We start from the raw sequence: 19,678 nt of genomic DNA, 5'->3' as shown, positions 1-19,678 counted from the left end.
CAGACTCATTGAAACAGTGAGAAGCTTTTGTGAGGACAAAACAAAAGGCAATGTGTAGTGGTTAAGGCCACTCACAGCACTTATCTTGGAGCAGTTGTACAGTAAAGATTATGTTCATTGCAGTTCTGCCTGAATAGAATCCATTCTGCAGTGTTGGAACAACACTGGTCTGGCTTTCTCTGTGGTAGGCAGCAGGAAAATCTCTCTAGATACCACAGTCGGATCTTCTCCTTTTTGAATATGATTGAAATTATGATGACTCTGAAGTCCCTTGACATGTTCCTCCTTTGAGATTCCAACCTATTACTTCTTCCCTGGTATTTTATTTATTCTGCATATAAAAGGTGTTTCTCAAACTTCTCCCCTCCTTGAGTTGTCATGTACACTTCAGACTATAACTGACTCCTAGACATTCGCTATGGTGTAAATTAATTCAGATCCTTTTGTTAGTTTCCAGTCTACAATATACTCTGTTATCCCCACCCCTGAACCCTTTAACCAAATCAAATATTTAGATTTTACTCTGTTCTAATTCTGAGCATTTGCCAAGAACAATCATGGTCATGGATAGAGCAACAGCAAGATGGGGGTCTTCTCCCAGACAACAATCCCTCGCTTGGTAGACAGATGGATGACCATGATCGCCCACATCAAACGAGACAACACATGATGATGAATCTGAGTGCCTGTTTTTGTTTCTGGATTTTTATAGTTCTGAACATTACTACCTCTGACCTCTCTTAGAGGGAGAAACAGCACAAGATAGACCCTTCAGCCCACATCAACCACCGATTTACACTATTTGTACATTCCTATCAAATCCCCAGATTCTGACACTCAGCTGCACACGAGGAGTAGTTTGCAGTGACCTATTAACCTGCATGTCTTTCTTGGAATGTGGGAGGAACAGTTAGAGAGAAAATATACAAATTACATAGACAGTACCTATCCCAAGTTAGGTTTGAACCTGGGACTCTGGCACTGTGTGGCAGTGGCTCTAATGGATTAAAACCCATTGATTATAATTTCTGCCAATACTAGCTCTTGAATATTCTGTAATATAATCTCCTCCCTCCCTTAATTTAAGACAGAAATTCGCTTCTGGGTATTGTTATTCTTTATAAAACCCATTTGATTAGCTTCCAGCTGGTAACTAACTGGATGTCTATCTCTGGATGAGATGATAACGTGGAACCCCTCTGTAAGTCCTGATGAAGGGTCTCAGCCTGAAATGTTGACTGTACTCTTTTCCAGAGATACTGCCTGGCCTGCTGAGTTCCTCCAGCATTTTGTGTGTGTTGCTTGGATTTACAGCATCTGCACATTTTCTCGTTTCTGATTAGACTCCTGTGTATCCATTATTCGATATATGAATTCCTCAAATATTTGCCAATTAAATTCCAGCCTATAACACAATTCCAAATGTCTTTTTTTTCCTAAATTTTACCATGACCCTGACTTCCAAAGGCCTAGAGTGGGCTGCAGCTTCTGCCCAAGATATTTCATCTAGAATCACAGCCCCACCTTTTCAATCCCTCTACCCGATTCCAGTCAATAAGATCCTTATGTAGATCTGTTAATCTATTATCTGTCTTTACTGGCTTTTAAAAGCAAATTGGTAAATAAACTACGGATGTTGTAAATCTGAAACAAAACAGAAGATACTGGAAATACTCAGCAGATTATTCAGCATTTGTGGAAAGGGATTAAAGTTAATGGATTGATCTTTAACGGTTTTTACTTTACAACTAAAGTTTAGCAAGATTAATGAGGAAATAGTACAGAAGTCGAACTAATTGTAGGGTTCTTTCAAAGAACCAGTACAGTCAAATTGGTTGAGTGACCTCGGGTTATTTCCTACAGTTCTGACAAAAGATTATTGATCCAAAACATTTATTCTGTTTCTCTACTCAATTGTACTGCCTAAATTGAGTAGACCAAATCTTCATTTCAGATTTCAAGCACCTTTTAGTAATTATTATTTACATTTCTCACCGTTTACAGAAAACTACATGTCCCAGAATAAATCACGTGCTTTCAGGCATGTTCACTCGTTGCTGATAGTTATTGGTTTCCATAGAGCCTGCCGCTAGTTGATTCGCTAGGACACTAATGGCTCTATGATTGGTTACTTTGCCCTCCGCAATCTGATAGGGCACATGGCCCTTCTGATTTGATACAGTTGTTATTCTGCGTGGTGATTGGCTCTGTGTAGTGGTCATCTCTGATTGGACATATTATGATTTGCTACTTCGTTACTGTGTGCCGATTGGCTGCCGCAGGTCACGGGGCATTGTACCCAGGCAGCGGCCGGACAGCGGCCTCAGCGCTACTCCATAGCGGGGCTCAAAGGGCCTCAAATTCGGCCTGCAGCCACTCAACGTCGGGGCTGAAGGGCCTGTTCTACGGCCTCTCAGCAACTCTATAGCGGTGCCGAGCGGCTCCCCATACCGACGCTCTCAGTGCCTGGTTCCGGCCTCGCGTTTACCCTCTCCCCGGCGGTGCCGGGACCCGGGCCCCGGGCGGTCATGGCTCACCAGCAGACCAGCAGCTCCCAGAAGGCGCTGATGTTGGAGCTGAAGAGCCTGCAGGAGGAGCCAGTCGAGGGTTTCCGTATTACCCTGGTCGACGAATCCGACCTGTATAATTGGGAGGTGGCAATCTTCGGGCCGCCCAACACGCATTATGAGGGTGGCTACTTCAAGGTAAGGCTGCAGACACAACATGATGGGCCCAGCTTGGGGGAAGTGCACGAACTACCGGGAGTCGGTGTTGGGGTGGAATGGGGGTTGGAGTGGTGTGGAGAAAGGGGAAAAACCCAGGGGCGGAAAGCTCCTTTGTCCCAGTCGGCGATGGAACAGGTCTGGGAGACTGTTCCGGTAGTTTAGTTCTGATTTCATCCCAACGGATGTTGTACAAGGTAATTGGGTTGAAACATTGCCCCTTGCCGCCCTCGAAATGAAGTTAAGAATGTCCCCTCTTTCTCCTTCCCCACCCCCATGAACAGCAGACTTGTGGCTCTCGTGATCCTTATGTGGGAGTGTGTGGGGTGGGGTTCTCGAATTGTTTTGGTCCAGGATGGGTTCGTATTGACAATGGGGTGGCGAGACGTGGGATCTGTAGATTCTGTGGCTGCTTTTGCTTAGTCTCTTCAGGAGTAATCTTTCTCAATGTCCCATACATATGGGAGAAGAGGTTTAAATAGATACAAGAGGCTGCAGGTGTTGGAAGCTGAGAGTGGATCTGGTAGAGGACAGATAATTGAGAGTATAAATATTATGAAACACGATGTGAATACAATTCGGTCACTTTAATTTTGCAGTACTGGTCTGGGGAGCAGTTCCCTGATTCTTAGTTTGTAGTACACAGTAAGTATGAGCTGCTCACTGGCCATTATTCCAGCTGTGTGATGGCGAGAAACATGCTGAAATTGTGCACTGGTGCCTTTGTGTTAAATGGCCTTTAGGTTGGTTAGCTGCAGAGCTTAGCTGTTGACTGTTAATGGATTGCTTCTTAAGTCTATTTGGAGTTGCCAGCAGTGGCAGGGTGACCACTTGTTGACATACTAGTGCCTTTCTGTTTTTGTGGTTTTTCCTTTGTTAAATGCTTCTAATCTTTCCCAGCCCTATGATTCTGGTTTTGAATGTCCTTGATTTTAATGTTGCTACCCACTGGCAATTTAAACCCTTTTTAAGACTTTGTCTTTGACATTGATAAGTCTTTGGCATGTGATCTGGTTTTTTAAATTCATTGAATACTTTGGTATCATGTTCTAATTGATAACGCTCCTGTGGAGAAGCAGGGTTGTTTCATTACTCTTGCTGAGTGACATTCAGAAACTGAGGTTAGTAAATGGCAGTGTGCCATTTACAAAAGGGAGTTATCTTAAATGTATCTCCATTGTGCTTGTATCAAGGGTAGGATGTGGTGATATGGTCGATAAATTGGTGCCAGTTATCACAGTTGCACAGTGGAAAATGGAAGCCAGTTATCACAGTTGCACAGTGGAAAATGGAAGATTGGGCCTGTGAGCTTCAGGGAGTTGATGCACTGCCACGTGTGGAGTCTGTGAGGAGTACTTGCAGTGTTCAGGTCAGCAATTGTCCTCAGACAGGTGAAGGTGGAAACAAAGAACAGTGTGTCATGGTTACTGTAGTCCTGTAGATTTAAGTCCTTGTGGCTGGAAATAGAGGGAGTGAGTGAATATTTTCAAAGTAGGTATGTAAATTGCCCCTCTGAATTAAGCTCTAAGTGGCTGGCACTGGAAAACTTAGAAGTTCTACGGTGCATTGCACTCCCTGGGTTTAGCCAGCCTGCCTGTAGTAATTCACACGAGCATCAATGTGCTGTGTGAACAAAGTCATCAGAGAGTACTGGTATATGTCTCTGAATTTGACAAAATATCACAAAGGAGCTGACAGCCTTTGGAGCAAGGGGTCTGCCTGGCCCAACACTATATGATACTTTGTATGCTAAAAATCAAAGGTCAATTCCATATTTACAATCTTTCTTTTGAACTACATGTAAACGTTTCAAACACCTGGATCTTCCAGCCAGCACACCTCCCTGTTTGCACCTATGTTACAGACATCAAATTACACAAAAGTACCGGATTTAAATCAGCATTGTCTGTTCTTCCAATTTAACTTGGTTCACAGGAGCCCATTGCTCAGAGTTGCATTTTAGGCTCGATCCACAGTTCATATTTGAGTCTGAAGGCTAGTGGCTGAAGTTAGTTATTTGCTACATGTGCTAACCGCCCAAAGGTTGCTCTAACAGTGTGTAGTTTTGATCAGCTCACCAGCAAGTGGAGTTAGTCTGGAGTGCTCTTGCTGCTTTCGAGTTGGACAGCTCATCCTCTTAGCTTCTGTAACCATGTTTCCCTCATTGCTGCCCATACTATAGTGATGCACTCCTGCCATTTTATGTGGTGATCTTCAATATTCTCCAGCTGAGTCATTGCACATGAACCATGGCAACAGATGTGACCGATTCGGGTAAGGGTTCTCTGGGGGTGGTCAAAGTGAGTAACGTGGTTCAGGGCTGAATATGAGGTTTCTGCTCTCAGCCCCTTAACAGCTTGCTTGCTCCCTGCCAGGCTCAGCTGATGTTCCCCATGGATTACCCCTACTCTCCACCATCGTTCCGTTTCCTTACCAAGATGTGGCATCCAAATATCTACGAGGTAAGATGGGGTAGGGGAGGTGAAAGGGTGCACGCACAAATCGTTGGTATGAAGCAGGTGGACCTCGGAAATGAGAACTTGACAAACTCGTAGGCATGCAGCAGAGAAAATACCCTTTGGTTCACTGTTTCTGCTAGCCATCAAATTCCTATCTACGAAAATGGCATTTCAAATGTTTGACCTATAATCCTGTCCTTTTAAGTGCTTATTTAAATGCTTTTTAAAACGACAGTGTGTCTGTCTCTTACCCTCCGTTCGGGAGTATATTCAGATTTAAACTTCTACCTCTCACCTTCAGATAATGACTTCTGGTCATGGACGTCTATATTAAGGGAAAGAGTTTCTTGCTATCCTTCTGAATTTTGCATTCCTGGTTCAGGTCGCCCTTCAGTCATCTCTGCTTCAAAGGAAACCTTCCTTTTGTTTTTTGTAGCGGAAATGCTGCCTTTCAGATTCCTGTTGAATTTCTTCTGCACCCCTCCAACAATACAAACTGAGCATTCAGGCTGTGGCTTAACTAGGATTCACATAGTTGTACCATAACCTTCCTGCTCTTATAATCTATTAGAGCAAGTAGCACTTTGCCATCTTAACCAGCTTGTGTACCTGTGCTGAATATTTTGATGTGTATTCCAAGGTCCCTGTATATGCCCTGGGGTCCAAACTTGCATTTTTTTTTTCAGGTTAGGAGGATGTGTTCACATGACCCTCCTGGGGGTGTGGTTTGTGTGCTTTGATCCTTGGGGTGTAATGATTAAATGCAGAGGTTTAACTGGTATGGTAGAGTTTTGAATGGCAGTGACACTTGCTTTGTGAGAATTGGGTTTGGTATTACATCAAATGATGCTTGGGGTGAAAGGCGGCATCCATTATGGTTGGGTTTGAATCAACGTCAGTTATTATTATTCTTCATCAGGCTCCTGAACCAGCGTAGATAACTTGACTCACCTCAATAGATAACTTGACTCACTTCAACTCTGAATTGATCGCACAACTTATGGACTGTATAAGCTCATATTGTCAGTGTTTATTTACTCATCGTGCACCTTGGTTGTTTCCGTCTTTGTGCGCAGTTTTTCATTGATTTCTCGGCCTGCAAGAAAATGAATCGCAAGATAGTAAATGTGCATCTATAATAAATTGCTTTGAAGTATTTGAGGGGTTAATTTCGCTCCCCATTATCCTGCAGAATGGCGATGTGTGCATTTCGATTCTGCATCCACCTGTCGATGACCCCCAAAGTGGAGAACTGCCCTCTGAGAGATGGAATCCCACGCAGAATGTCAGGTACAGACTTCCGGGGAGCATAGAGGTTATTTTCGAGCTGTGGTGATTATCGTCTCTATTTTCTGTAATTATATGCCTAAAAGGTGTCCATGTCTCTGCTTGTCTGTAACTGTGTTCCTGGTTTCCCAATGCAGAACAATTCTCCTCAGTGTCATCTCCCTTTTGAATGAGCCAAACACCTTTTCTCCTGCTAATGTGGATGCTTCAGTGATGTTCCGGAAATGGCGAGACAGCAAAGGAAAGGATAGAGAATACGCAGAGATTATTAGGTGAGTGCGTAGTTTAAGTATCAGACGGGGAAGAAAAAGAATTGGTGGAATTATTCTGGAGAGAGCTTCCTTCACCAGAATCTTGGTTACAGTTTAAAAGGAATCAGGTTTAATATCACTGGCTTATGTTGCTTTGCAACAGCAGTACAGTGCAGTACATTAAAGCTGTGAATTACAGTGTGTGTGTGTATATATACTGCTCCTGAATTGTTGAGCGTGTACCTTCAGACTCCTGTACCTCCTTCCTGATGGCAGCTTTGAGAAGAGGACATGTCCTGGGTGTTGGAGGTCATCATTAAGGTCTTTAATGATTTGGTCCCTGAAGATCTACTGGATTCAATGGCTAGTGCCTATGATAGAGCTGACTGAGTTCACAGCTTTCTGCAGCTCTCTTTCGATCCTGTGCACCCTCCCCACTCTCCATGTACATCTGGAGAAATTTGTGTCTGTTGACATACCAAATCTTCCCAAGCTCATAATCAAATATAGCCTTCTTTGTAATTGCATCGAGATACGTTGGGTCCCAGGATAGGTCTTCAGAGATGTTCACACCCAGGAAAATTGAAATTGCTCACTCTTCTCTTCTGATCCCTCTGAGAACTGTTGTGTGTTCCCTCGCCTTATCTTTATAGAGTCTACAATCAAATCTTTAGTCTTGCTGACATTAAGTCCGAGGTTGTTGAATTTGGTGGTCAGGGATGAAGTGGCTCAACTGTCTTGCGAGTGAATGCTTGGGTAAAAGTAACTATGGTATTGTGAAATTAGACTTAATATGGGATTAAAAAAAAAACAACAGGGAACAGTTAGAAACTTGAGGTGACAGTGGGCTAATCTTCATGGGACACGAGGAAATTCAGCCAGGATGGGTGTGAATGCCTATGATGCAAATATCAGATTCAAGAACTGAAGATTAAAATATTATTGACAAAGAGAGAATGAGACTAAATGAGCAGTTAGCAGACTCCAAGTATTTTTGACAATTTTTTTCCAAATAATTAGGTATTGAGTGGTAGACTTACCTACGTACGCACAGGGGTACGAGACGATTGGAAAGTGACGAATATCATTCTGATAGAGGAAGGTTTGTAAGAATATTCTGAATAGCCACAGACCAAATGACCTAACAGTGGCCCGTAGTGTGTATTGGAGGGTGGGGGGGGGGATTTTAGGAAAGAACCGGAAAAGAAGCTGCGAAGTAGATGGGTTGGTATCAATTATATGTATATGTGCATGTATGTGTGTGCATACTCTTATGGAAATGAATTGCAGATGAAATTTAACATGGAAAAGTTGGTGCAGAAGTTTGGAGAGCGCCAGTACAGATTTAACGGTGTAATTGTGTAACAGATTTAATCACCTCAGTGTACAAGTCAGAGGAACCTTTGATTTAATGTGCACAGATCTTTGACAATGACAAGGTATCTTGGGCTTTAAGTAGAGCAGGGATGTTATGCTGAGGGAGAACTTTCTATTTCATGAGAGATAATTACCTGCACCTTGTTACTTGTGTGGGTACTGGAGATGGTCGTTGATTCCAAAAAAAAATTGGATTGGCACTTGGGGAAAGTAAACTTTCAGTATTTAGTGGATAACAGGACTCTGTGGAGTGCTGACACTGTTGGCGATAGTTCAAATGGTCCGTGTTCTATTCAGAAATGTGTAGCTCTCTGGCTGGTGATGAAATGGGGTGGTGTGCATGAGCTGGTGCCAAGCAAGAGCACTGCATTGATCTTTCGGTTGGTGTCCTGTGATTGTTTAATCAATAGGGATTGCTGAGTAGGCAAGGCTAACCAGAGCAGATTCAGAGACGGAGACCCAGACATCACTCTGAATTGAAGAATCTCTCTGTGTAAGTGGGCTGTATGTTGAGCTCGCTGCCTTGGTGCTTGAGACAAATACACATTTATCAGGTAACTGGGTAAAGACATGGGGAGAGAGCAGCAAAGGGATTCAGTGTAATGGTGAGAGAAGGTTTTCCCTGTATCGAGCTTAATCTGTAAATCCTGTACTGATCTATTTTGGATTTGAATGGGAAAATGGATGACATGGACAAAATGTTTTTTTTAATCTTTCTCAGAAAACAGGTCTTGGCCACCAAGGCAGAGGCAGACAAGGATGGTGTGAAGGTGCCCACCACCCTGGCAGAGTATTGCGTCAAGACGAAAGCTCCGCCACACGACAACAGCTCGGACTTGCTGTACGATGATCTGTATGACGATGACATGGATGACGAGGAAGATGGGGATGGTGATTTCTTTGACGATGACGACGACTCAGGAAATGAGGAATCGTGACCAACAGCGGGAGGGGGCGACCAGCCGACCCCTGACCCCCAACCCTCTTCCTCCTTTCTGCCCCCTCCCCACCCACCTCCCCCCAACCCTTCTCCCAGGGCCAGTGGCTGCCCTGACTCTGGGACTGAACCCAATCCTGACACCCATGCTGCGACACTCGCCCGACCCTCCCCCAGTAAATGTATTTGGGCTCTGAGTCGCAACAACGCTGCTCTTCCAGAACAAACTTTTCCTGCTGTGAGCCTGTGGCTGGGAGGGGGATGTGTGTGGGGGTGGGTGCTGTATTCCTGTCTTTGTTTCTGAAGTTGTGTCATTTTTTTTTTGAAAATCTGATGGTGAAACATTTATGGGGTGGTTATGGCATTGCTCCATGTAATATGCTGATAAAGATTGTCTCTGGTGATACTTTCTAGCTAATAGCCAAACCCTTTCTTTCCCATGTACGTTGAAGGGATGGGGACAGAGTGGAAATGGCCCCAGTGCTGGTGGGGTATGAATCTCCACTGTATATATTGGTCCTCCGACTTTGACACATCCATAACGCTGTTGAGCCGGCAGCCCAGCTGGGTTGTTTGGAGCTTCCTGGTGCCTGGGTACACTTGTTTACCTCTGACAGCCTCTCTTGAGGAGTGAGCAGGAGACGGGGTGGGGGGGGCAACTTTTCCAGTTTTTTTCCCCTTATTTGGCATATTCATTCATCAGACATGGGTCTGAGAGAATTGTTAAAATTCACCCTCATTAGCTTATTCTGCCCTTGCCTTCTGGTTCCATTTGGTCTCTGCCCTCCCCACTCAGACCCATTGCTCTGGTCATTTGAAAGCTTGGGCATGTGGGTGCTCTCCCCACCTCACAGGTTGCTGGTGTAAGGATGCCTTTCCATCGCGGGTCTTGGATGTGAAATCGTTTACATTTAAGTTTTCTTTTGCAATTTACCTTTGGAGAAACTGTTTGAAATTGACTTGAATCAATTTATGCGCCCCCTTTCCCCACCTAACATCACACTCAAACTGTACTTGAACAAGATCTGGACCTGCAGGGCTACAGACCTAGAGATAGACTGGGGTGAGCAGCTCTTTCTTTGGTCTACAGGATGTGGGCCACCTGTCTACCTCCTGTGCCATTAAATTTCTATTCTTGCTGTTCAGCCTATGGTGAAATTCTCTAAAGTATGACAGCAAGGGAGAAAAGAGATGAAAATGTGTCTGCTCTATTGTCTCGTGGTTCTTCCTCGACTAGTAAGCAGTGAGACACTTTTTGGATGGGGTGGGGTTCTTTTATGCCTTAACACACAGTACAAATGATTCTCCCAGTTCATCATTACTCCTGGATGGTTAATTAAATATTATGCATTTGTACAGGTGCGTTAGCTCTCCTGTTAGAGACTGGTGCATCAACTTTGGGGCTTGGAGGTTGGGTGGGAAGTAAGGGAATTTCTAATGTGAGCATGAGAATTGAAGACTTAATGATGGAACTTGCAAGCATGAGATGTGATTCTCCCCTCAAGGCATGGATAACACTTGTGTTTGTGCACAGCATGGCCAGAAACATGGTGTACCAGCTGTGCCCTGAGGAAGATGGCATCTGTACCGAAATGAATTTCTAATTATGGTTCAAGGCCTTGCCCAGTGGGGCTATGGGCCCAGACTCTGCTCTTGAAGATGAGGTTGCTGAGTCCCCCGAAATGCTGCTGGATGTCAGAGGTGGGCAGTGCGCTGGAAGTGAGGATCATTGGAAGAGAGGGAAGTACGGTTGACTCCATGCTGAGTGGAGAGGCTTTTAGTCTTAACCTGGAATAGCTGGAGTGTAGGCCCCTTGTCTGCACGTTCCACATCCAAACTCTGCAGTTCTCAGTAGGGTGTCCAGCACCATTACCCCTGCTGGTCAGTAGGCTGCTGAGTGTGGACCGCCATGGCAAGGAGACAACATGACGGTAGAGTGTCGGTGGTCCTTGTTATACCCCGTATGTCGCCCTGCACACAGTTGGGCGGCCAGCGGTTGCTTTCACTTGGAGTTTGGAGGTGGTTGTCGTTCACTGGTCACCTGCCACACTCAGTGAGCCCTTGCTGTCAGTGATTATCCTGATTGTACCCTCCAGTCATGGTAACTACACCAGGTGGGGGCTGACTGTGTGGTCTCCGCTTTGCTAGCGGATGCCAGTGCTACTGATGGTGTGCGTGTGCACGCACTCCCTGCACTTAACCTGCGGAGTCTCAGGAGCCAACAGAACTCCTGTTACCAAGAGTGTGGGCCGCAGTTGCTTCGTCTGTGTTCACTGGCAGGAGCCACAAGTGATCCAGAGTTTGGTTTTTAAGTCTTTTTATTTCTTTGTTTCTAAAACTAATAAAGAACTTTTCAGGACACCGGTGAGTGTTTGTGTCACTATGAAGCTGTTTCCAACCTCTGTCCAGTTTGAAAATGGTACCGGTTGGAGTCTGCCCCCCATTCTGATACCAGTTGAGGGTCGTGGTTATAACCCAACTTCAGTTACTGAGAGGGAATTGATACATTTCTACTGCATTTTTCACCAGCACAGCCTCACCAAGAGTTGGGCAAACACTGGAGGCTAATTTTTCCTTCCAAGGACTCGAAAACAGTGTTAGCATTAATTTATAGAAGATACAAAAAAGAATGAAAATTTGCAGTAATGTATTCAGATATCATATATGCAGGAAGAGAAAACTAAAAGAATGAATTTAAAGGGCTGAAGTACCAAGAGGTTAGAGGTTATTCTGCAGCTACAGTTCTGCTCAGACTGCAGTCAGTAGTTTCAGATGGCTCACCTGAATGATTTTCTGACCCTGGAACTTGCACACCATGAATTTATTGGTATGTTATTTGGACTCTTAATTATAAAATGATTCTTGTACAAGAATTGAGTTGGATTAACTAGAGTTTAGAAGCTTGGGGAAAAAAATGTGAGGGTATAAAGGGGAACTGATAGTTTCTCTTATTCTGAGTTGGAAAATCTAAGAATAATGAGTAACTTTAGAAGTTTGGAGTTTTAATAAAAAAAAACTTGTATTTGTATGGTGACTTTAATTTCCCAATGATGTCTGATAGCCCTTCAAAGTGTTTTTTTTTTGTGTGTTGTAATCCCACCACATACATGATTGAAAGCTTTGAATTTTTTTCGCAGAAAGCCATTGTTTCATTCAACCTATTGGCATGTTTGATGGGGCTGAGATATGAAGAGATGGCATGATTTTCCCTGACGGCAAGAGGACATTCATCCCCCTTTACCAAAGTGCTTTTATGTAGGTTGAGGGATAAATATTAGCTTCGGGGTATTGTCAACAGCATTGTGGGATCATGTATGTAGCTCTGTGAGGTTAAAGTGAGCTTTGATATGCCATCGGGTCTTATCGGAAATCCATGGGAAAGAAGCTATTGTGCCTTCCCTAAGGGTTGAGACAGGAAGCTGAAATGGATGACAGCTTGTTGCATTGTGATGCTGAGAGTTCCACTCTGCTGGTTTCTGCACAATGACGTGTAATACTATTACACCTGCCACCAGCCTGTTGGTACATTCCTCCGTGTGCTCCGGTTTCCTGCCACATTCCAAAAACATACAGGTTAGTAGGTTCATTGGTCATGCCAGTGTAATTGGGTGGCATGGGCTTGTTGGTGTGTTGCATCTACAATTAATAATAGATGATCTGGCTGAAGCTGAAATTTGGGGGATAGAGAGAGAAAATCAACAGCTTTGGCAGATTGACTTGAGCGGCTTCACCTTGGACATTGGCACCTTCTTCAGAGAGCTTGGAGCCACTTTCTTCTCTCTGCCCCCATACCCCTCCCAAATGCAGCAGGTCTCCTTTTAATTTTGCTGTTCTGTGTCTGCCCACCTATCTCATGGGGTGCTATTCAAGGACAGCTGTTTTCTCCCCTGGCACCTGGTGTCAGTGCAGCTGCGACTTGACAGAGCCAGCAGGAATGTGTTCATGACACCTTTGATTTGGGGTTTGGGGGATGGGATGCAGAGATAAACATTCATAATTTACAGACAGGGTTATCAGAATAGGCTTTCTTCCCATAGTCAACAATACTTTTTTAAGAATATTGACCCTCTCAGTATTCTGGATTTCAGTCTCCTTACTTTTGCTGACATATGAACCTGTGTAGGAGACTTGTGAATCACAGCTAAATCACTGTGCCAAATTCTTGATGGATGATGGATTTGGAGCAAAGTTTGCAGAAGCTGGTGTTCCCCTTGGAACAAAGAAGTTTGAGAGGAATTTTGGTGAGGGGTTCTAGATCATGACAGGTTTTGAGAAGGTACAAACCATTACTATTATAAACAAAAAAAAAAGTCTGCAGATGCTGGAAATCCAAAGCAACATTCACAAAATGCTGGAAGAACTCAGCAGGTCGGGCAGCATCTATGGAAGTGAATGTTTTTGTTTTAGCTCAAACCCTTCTTCAGGACAGAAGCAAGTGGGGGGGTGGTGCTGGATTTAAAAAGTGACGGGGGGGGGGGGTTGCCAGGAGAAGGAGGCTAGGTGGAAGGTGATAGATGAGCCAGGTGGGTGGGAAATGTCAAGGGTTGGAAAAGAAGGAAACTGATAGAGGAGTGTACCATAGGAGAAAGAGGAGGAGGAAGGAACCCAGTGCAAAGTGATAGACAGATGGGAAGAGATAAAAAGCCAGTGGGAAATAGAGGGGTGGGAGGTGACATTTGTTTACCGGCAGGAGAAATCAATATTCATGCCATCAGATTGGAAGCTACCCAGACAGAATATAAGGTGTTGCGTCTCCACCCTGAGGGTAGCTTCATCTTGGCACAAGAGGAAGCCATTAACAGAGTGCCCAAGGGATACTTTGCCAAAAGGTACATCATGATAAGAAATGTTTTAATACACCAGAGTAATTATAATCTAGGAAATGCTACCTGACGAGTTGGTGACAAAGAGCCCTTTCAGAAAGTATTTGAGTAGTAATAATTTGGAAGGTTTTGGGAGAGGAGGGAAATTGACCTGGTATTATAATTCCAAGAGTGTTCTCTTACAAATGTTTAGATTCCAAGAATTCACCTCCCTCACCACCATTCAGAAACCCAATGAGTCCTTCCAGCTGAGGCAAGACTTCATCTGTAAGTCTGTTGGCCGTCTGCTGCATCTGGTGTTCCCAGTGAAGCCTCCTGTACATTGGCGAGACCTGCCGGAGATTGGGGTGCTGTTCCATCAAGCACTTTCGTTTGGTCCACCACAACACAAGATTTCCCAGGGACTGCTCATTTCAATTTGACTTCCTGTTTCCATTCTGACCTGCCAGGCCATGGGCTCCTCTCCTTGAGGTTGGAGGAGCATGTTGGAACTCTTGTCTATCTGCTTGTTTGAATGTACTACCAATGGGTGAGAGATCAGTGTCTACCATCTACAAAATAGGCTGCAGTTATTTACATAAGCCATCCCAACAGCAGTTCCTAAACCTATCTCCCCCCACCCCCATTGCAATGACAATAGGGACAGTGGATACTTGTATGTTCCCTTCTAAGTTACACACCTACCTTTTGTGGACATAAGTTACGGGCTCTTCCTTAGATAATACTGCAACTCTCTCCAGTAGCATGAGACTGCAGTAGGTCAACAAGGTGCCTCATCAATATCTTCTGAACAGTTGCTGCATTTCACGGCTATCTGGAAAAGATGAATTTCAGAGTTGTACTTTGATAATAAATGAACCTTTGGATGAACCTTTGCCTGTAACAGCTAAAAATTAGATAACTTTTAAGATAGCTATCCAGAACAAGAATCTTGGCTGATTCCCTAATATTGTCTGGGCTATTGATTCAGAATTAATTAAAGGCTATACTTGCACTTAAATAATCTAAAACTGAGTAATCTTTTTAACCATATAACAATTACAGCATGGAAACAGGCCATCTCAGCCCTTCTAGTCCATGCCAAACTCTTACTCCCACCTAGTCCCACTGACCTGCACTCAGCCCATAACCCTCCATTCCTTTCCTGTCTGTATATCTATCCAATTTAAATGACAACATCAAACCTGTCTCAACCACTTCTGCTGGAAGCTTGTTCCACACAGCTACCACTCTCTGAGTAAAATAGTTCCCCCCTCATGTTATCCCTAAACTTTGGCCCCTTAACTCTCAACTCATGTTCTCTTGTTTGAATCTCCCCCACTCTCAATGGAAAAAACCTATCCATGTCAACTCTATCAATCCCCCTCATAATTTTAAACACCTCTATCAAGTCCCCCCTCAACCTTCTATGCTCCAAAGAATAAAGACCTAACTTATTCAACCTTTCTCTGTAACTTAGGAAATGAAAACCAGGCAACATTTTAGTAAACCTCCTCTGTACTCTCTCCATTTTATTGACATTTTTCCTATAATTCGGTGACCAGAACTGTATACAATACTCCAAATTTGGCCTCACCAATGCCTTATACAATTTCAACATTACATCCCAACTCCTATACTCAATGCTCTGATTTATAAAGGCCAGCATACCAAAAGCTTTCTTCACCATCCTATCCACATGACATTCCACCTTCAGGGAACTATGCACCATTATTCCTAGATCCCTCTGTTCTACTGCATTCTTCAATGCCCTACCATTTACCATGTACCTCCTATTTTGATTAGTCCTGCCACAATATAACACCTCACATTTATCAGCTTTAAACTTAATCTGCCATCTTTCAGCCCACTCTTCTAAGTGGTGTAAATCTCTCTGCAAGCTTTGAAGACCTACTTCATTATCCACATCTGCATACTTACTCATCCAATTTACCACCCCATCATCCAGATCATTAATATATATGACAAACAACATTGGACACAGTACAGATCCCTGAGGCACACCACTAGACACTGTCCTCCAATCTGACACACAGTTATCCACCACTACCCTTTGGCATCTCCCATCCAGCCACTGCTGAATCCATTTTACTACTTCGATATTAATGCCTAACGATTAAACCTTCCTAACTAACTTTCCATGTGGAACCTTGTCAAAGGCCTTACTGAAGTCCATATAGATAATATCCGCCACTTTACCCTTGTCAACTTTCCTAGTAACCTCATCAAAAAATTTAATAAGATTTGTCAAACATGACCTTCCACGCACAAATCCATGTTGACGGTTCCTAATCAGACCCTGTCTATCCATATAATTATATATACCATCTCTAAGAATACTTTCCATCAATTTACCCATCACTGATTCAAACTCACAGGCCAGTAATTGCTAGGTTTACTCTTAGAACCCTTTTTAAACAATGCAACAACATGAGCAATATGCCAATCCTCCGGCACCATCCCTGTTTCTAATGACATTTGAAATATTTCTGTAGGAGCCCCTGCTATTTCCACACTAACTTCCCTCAAAGTCCTAGGGAATATCTTGTCAGGACCCGTAGACTTATCCACTTTTATATTCTTTAAAAGTGCCAGTACTTCCTCTTCCTTAATCATCATACTTTCTATAACTACCCTTCTTGTTTCTTTTACCTTACACAATTCAATATCCTTATCCTTAGTGAATACCGAAGAAAGGAAATTATTCAAAATCTCCCCTATCTCTTTTGGCTCTGCACATAGCCGTCCACTCTGATTCTCTAAGGGATCAATTTTATCCCTCACTATTCTTTTGCTATTAATATAACTATAGAAACCCTTTGGATTTATTTTCACCTTACTTGCCAAAGCAGCCTCATATCTTCTTTTAGCTTTTCTAATTTCTTTCTTAAGATTCTTTTTACATTCTTTATATTCCTCGAGCACCTCATTTACTCCAAGCTGCCTATATTTATTGTAGATTCTTCTCTTTTTCCGAACCAAGTTTCCAATATCCCTTGAAAACCATGGCTCTCTCAAACTTTTAACCTTTCTTTTCAACCTAACAGGAACATAAAGATCCTGTACCCTCAAAATTTCACCTTTAAATGACCTCCATTTCTCTATTGCATCCTTCCCTTAAAACAAATTGTCCCAATCCCCTCCTCCTAAATTCTTTCGCATCTCCTCAAAGTTAGCCTTTCTCCAATCAAAAATCTCAACCCTGGGTCCAGTCCTATCCTTCTCCATAATTATATTGAAACTAATCATATCGTGATCACTGGACCCGAAGTGCTCCCCGACACATACCTCTGTCACCTGCCCTATCTCATTCCCTAACAGGAGATCTAACACTGCCCCTTCTCTAGTTGGTACCTCTATGTATCACTGCAAAAAACTATCTTGCACACATTTTACAAACTCCAAACCACCCAGCCCTTTTACAGAATGGGCTTCCCAGTCAATGTGTGGAAAATTAAAATCTCCCACAATCACAACCTTGTGCTTACTACAAATATCTGCTATCTCCTTACAAATTTGCTCCTCCAATTCTCGCTCCCCATTAGGTGGTCTATAATACACCCCGTCACTACACCTTTCCCATTCCTCAATTCCACCCAAATAGCCTCCCTGGACGAGTCCACTAATCGATCCTGCCAGAGCACTGCTGTTATATTTTCTCTGACAAGCAAATGCAACACCTCCCCCTCTTGCCCCTCCAATTCTATCACACCTGAAGCAACGAAATCTAGGAATATTTAGTTGCCAATCACACCCCTCCTGCAACCATGTTTCACTAATAGCTACAACATCATATTTCCAGGTATCAATCCATGCTCTAACCTCACCCACCTTTCTTACAATGCTCCTAGTATTAAAATAGATGCATTTAAGAAACTCTCCCTCTTACTCTCTGTTTATCCTTAATGGAGCAAACAACTTTGTTTGCAAACATCTTTTTCTTCCTTCTCCCCTACATCTTCGGTCTGAGTGCTCCCAATCTCTGTCCCCTGCCTATCCTCCCTCACACACTGTCTCCTAGCTTTCTCTATTTGTGAACTAACCTCCTCTTTCCTAGTCTCTTCAATTTGATTCCCACCCCCCAACCATTCCGGTTTAAAGTCTCCTCAGTAGCCTTCGCAAATCTCCCCGCCAGGATATTGGTTCCCCGAGGATTCAAGTGCAAACCGTCCTTTTTGCACAGCTCACACCTGCGCCAGAAGAGGTCCCAATGATCCAAAAACTTGAATCCCTTCCCCCTGCTCCAATCCCTTGGCCACGCATTTATCCTCCACCTCATTGCGTTCCTACTCTCACTGTCGTGTGGCACAGGCAGTAATCCCAAGATTACTACCTTTGCAGTCCTTCTTCTCAACTCCCTTCCTAACTCCCTATATTCTTCTTTCAGGACCTCTTTCCTTTTCCTACCTATGTCATTGGTACCACGACCTCTGGCTCCTCTCCCTCCCACTTCAGGATACTGTATCTTAGACACGATCAGAAACATCCCGGACCCTGGCACCAGGGAGGCAAACTACCATCCGGGTCTCCTGACGGCATCCACAGAATCACCTACCTGACCCCCTAACTATCGAGTCCACTATTATTACTGCCCTTCTCTTCCTTTCCCTACCCTTCTGAGCTACAAAGCTGGAGGCACGGCCACTGTTGCTTCCTCCAGGTAAACTGTCCACCACCCCCCCCCCCCCAACAGTACTCGAACAGGAGTACTTATTGTCAAGGGTCACAACCACTGGGGTACTCTTTAGTACTTGACACTGACACTTCCCCTTCCCCCTCCTAACCGTGACCCACTTGTCTGCCTCCCGTGGCCCCGGTGTGACCACCTGCCTGTAACTCCTCCCTAGTCCTGACGAAGGGTCTCGGCCTGAAACGTCGACTGTACCTCTTCCTAGAGATGCTGCCTGGCCTGCTGCGTTCACCAGCAACTTTGATGTGTGTTACTCCTCTCTAGAATTCTTTTTAGGAAGAATACATAATCTTTGGCAATAAAACAATCATTTACACACGCTGTATCATTACATTGATATCAATTATAACAGTATATTCAGATTTCAGGGTCAATATCTTCAAATGAAAAACGCCGTTCTTTCAGCTGTTACAATCCTCCATACCGTTGATGCTTAATTGGATCAACGCGCCTGTGCAATAAAAATGCTCCAAAGACACGCCGGTAGATAAAATTGGCTGAGGTGAACTTTCCTTTAATTTAGATTGATTGTGAAAGGAATCAAACGGCAATTCATGAGCGTGAGATACAATAAATGGTAGAAGTACTGAAAAATAAGACCAGCGATCACTCCCGGAAGCCGGCGTGGTGCGGGTGGGATAAACGTACTTTTGCATCTGGTTAGAAGTGCAGGGTGAGGACATTCAATAAGAAATGTAGGGATCTTGCCTGTGGATCCATAGCACAACACTTGGATGCTGCTTACGATACTCCGAATACACTGATGCATCATTTTTTTCCGGTGTGTTAAAAAAACTAAACTCTCCAACCGGGAACGTCCGCGTGAAATTGAAATGACGAAGAACCTCTTTACTCAGGAGATTGTGAATCTTTCAACTTCTCTACCTTGGAGTAATTCAAAGTATTAGGGGTTGGATGGTACGTGTTTTGCAATAAAGATTAAACCGTGACCTTACTGAGGAGTACGAGAGGCTCAGGGTTTGTATAGGTAATTTATGTTAAATCTGATGCGGGATCCGGGATGCGGCAGCGAGCCGAGTCGGCTCGGTCTGAATGACTTCTCCCGTCCTCCCGGGCAAGGCCTCCTGCCAGCCCCTGACTGGAACCGTCGGCGGTGACCGGAGCCACCAT

The 19,678-nt window shown here is 43.9% G+C and overlaps 1 protein-coding gene and 1 long non-coding RNA gene across 3 annotated transcripts; one reads left to right on the top strand and one right to left on the bottom strand.

Annotated features, from left to right (window-relative positions):
- The first annotated feature begins 2,269 nt into the window (after positions 1-2,269).
- On the top strand, positions 2,270-12,060 carry LOC140188404 (ubiquitin-conjugating enzyme E2 R2-like). Of its 2 annotated transcripts, XM_072244638.1 has the most exons (5): positions 2,271-2,705; positions 5,099-5,185; positions 6,375-6,472; positions 6,607-6,741; positions 8,819-12,060. In XM_072244638.1, exons 1-5 carry the CDS (start codon positions 2,529-2,531, stop codon positions 9,033-9,035), a joined length of 714 nt encoding a protein of 237 aa, XP_072100739.1. In that variant the 5' UTR covers positions 2,271-2,528; the 3' UTR covers positions 9,036-12,060. The 2 variants fall into 2 exon arrangements, with proteins under 2 accessions (XP_072100740.1, XP_072100739.1); XM_072244639.1 differs by lacking the exon at positions 5,099-5,185 and having other exon boundaries at positions 2,270-2,705.
- On the bottom strand, positions 6,003-19,655 carry LOC140188405 (uncharacterized). Its single transcript, XR_011883307.1, has 3 exons — positions 19,256-19,655; positions 14,542-14,671; positions 6,003-6,278 (listed from the first exon to the last, which is right to left on the bottom strand). It is a non-coding gene; the product is annotated as an uncharacterized lncRNA (long non-coding RNA).
- Between the last annotated feature and the right edge of the window lie 23 nt (positions 19,656-19,678).

This window comes from Mobula birostris, chromosome 26 (genome assembly GCF_030028105.1).
Source record: "Mobula birostris isolate sMobBir1 chromosome 26, sMobBir1.hap1, whole genome shotgun sequence".
Lineage (NCBI taxonomy): Eukaryota > Metazoa > Chordata > Chondrichthyes > Myliobatiformes > Myliobatidae > Mobula > Mobula birostris.
Note: the sequence above shows the minus strand (reverse complement) of the source record. Positions and strands in the feature narration are given on the sequence as shown.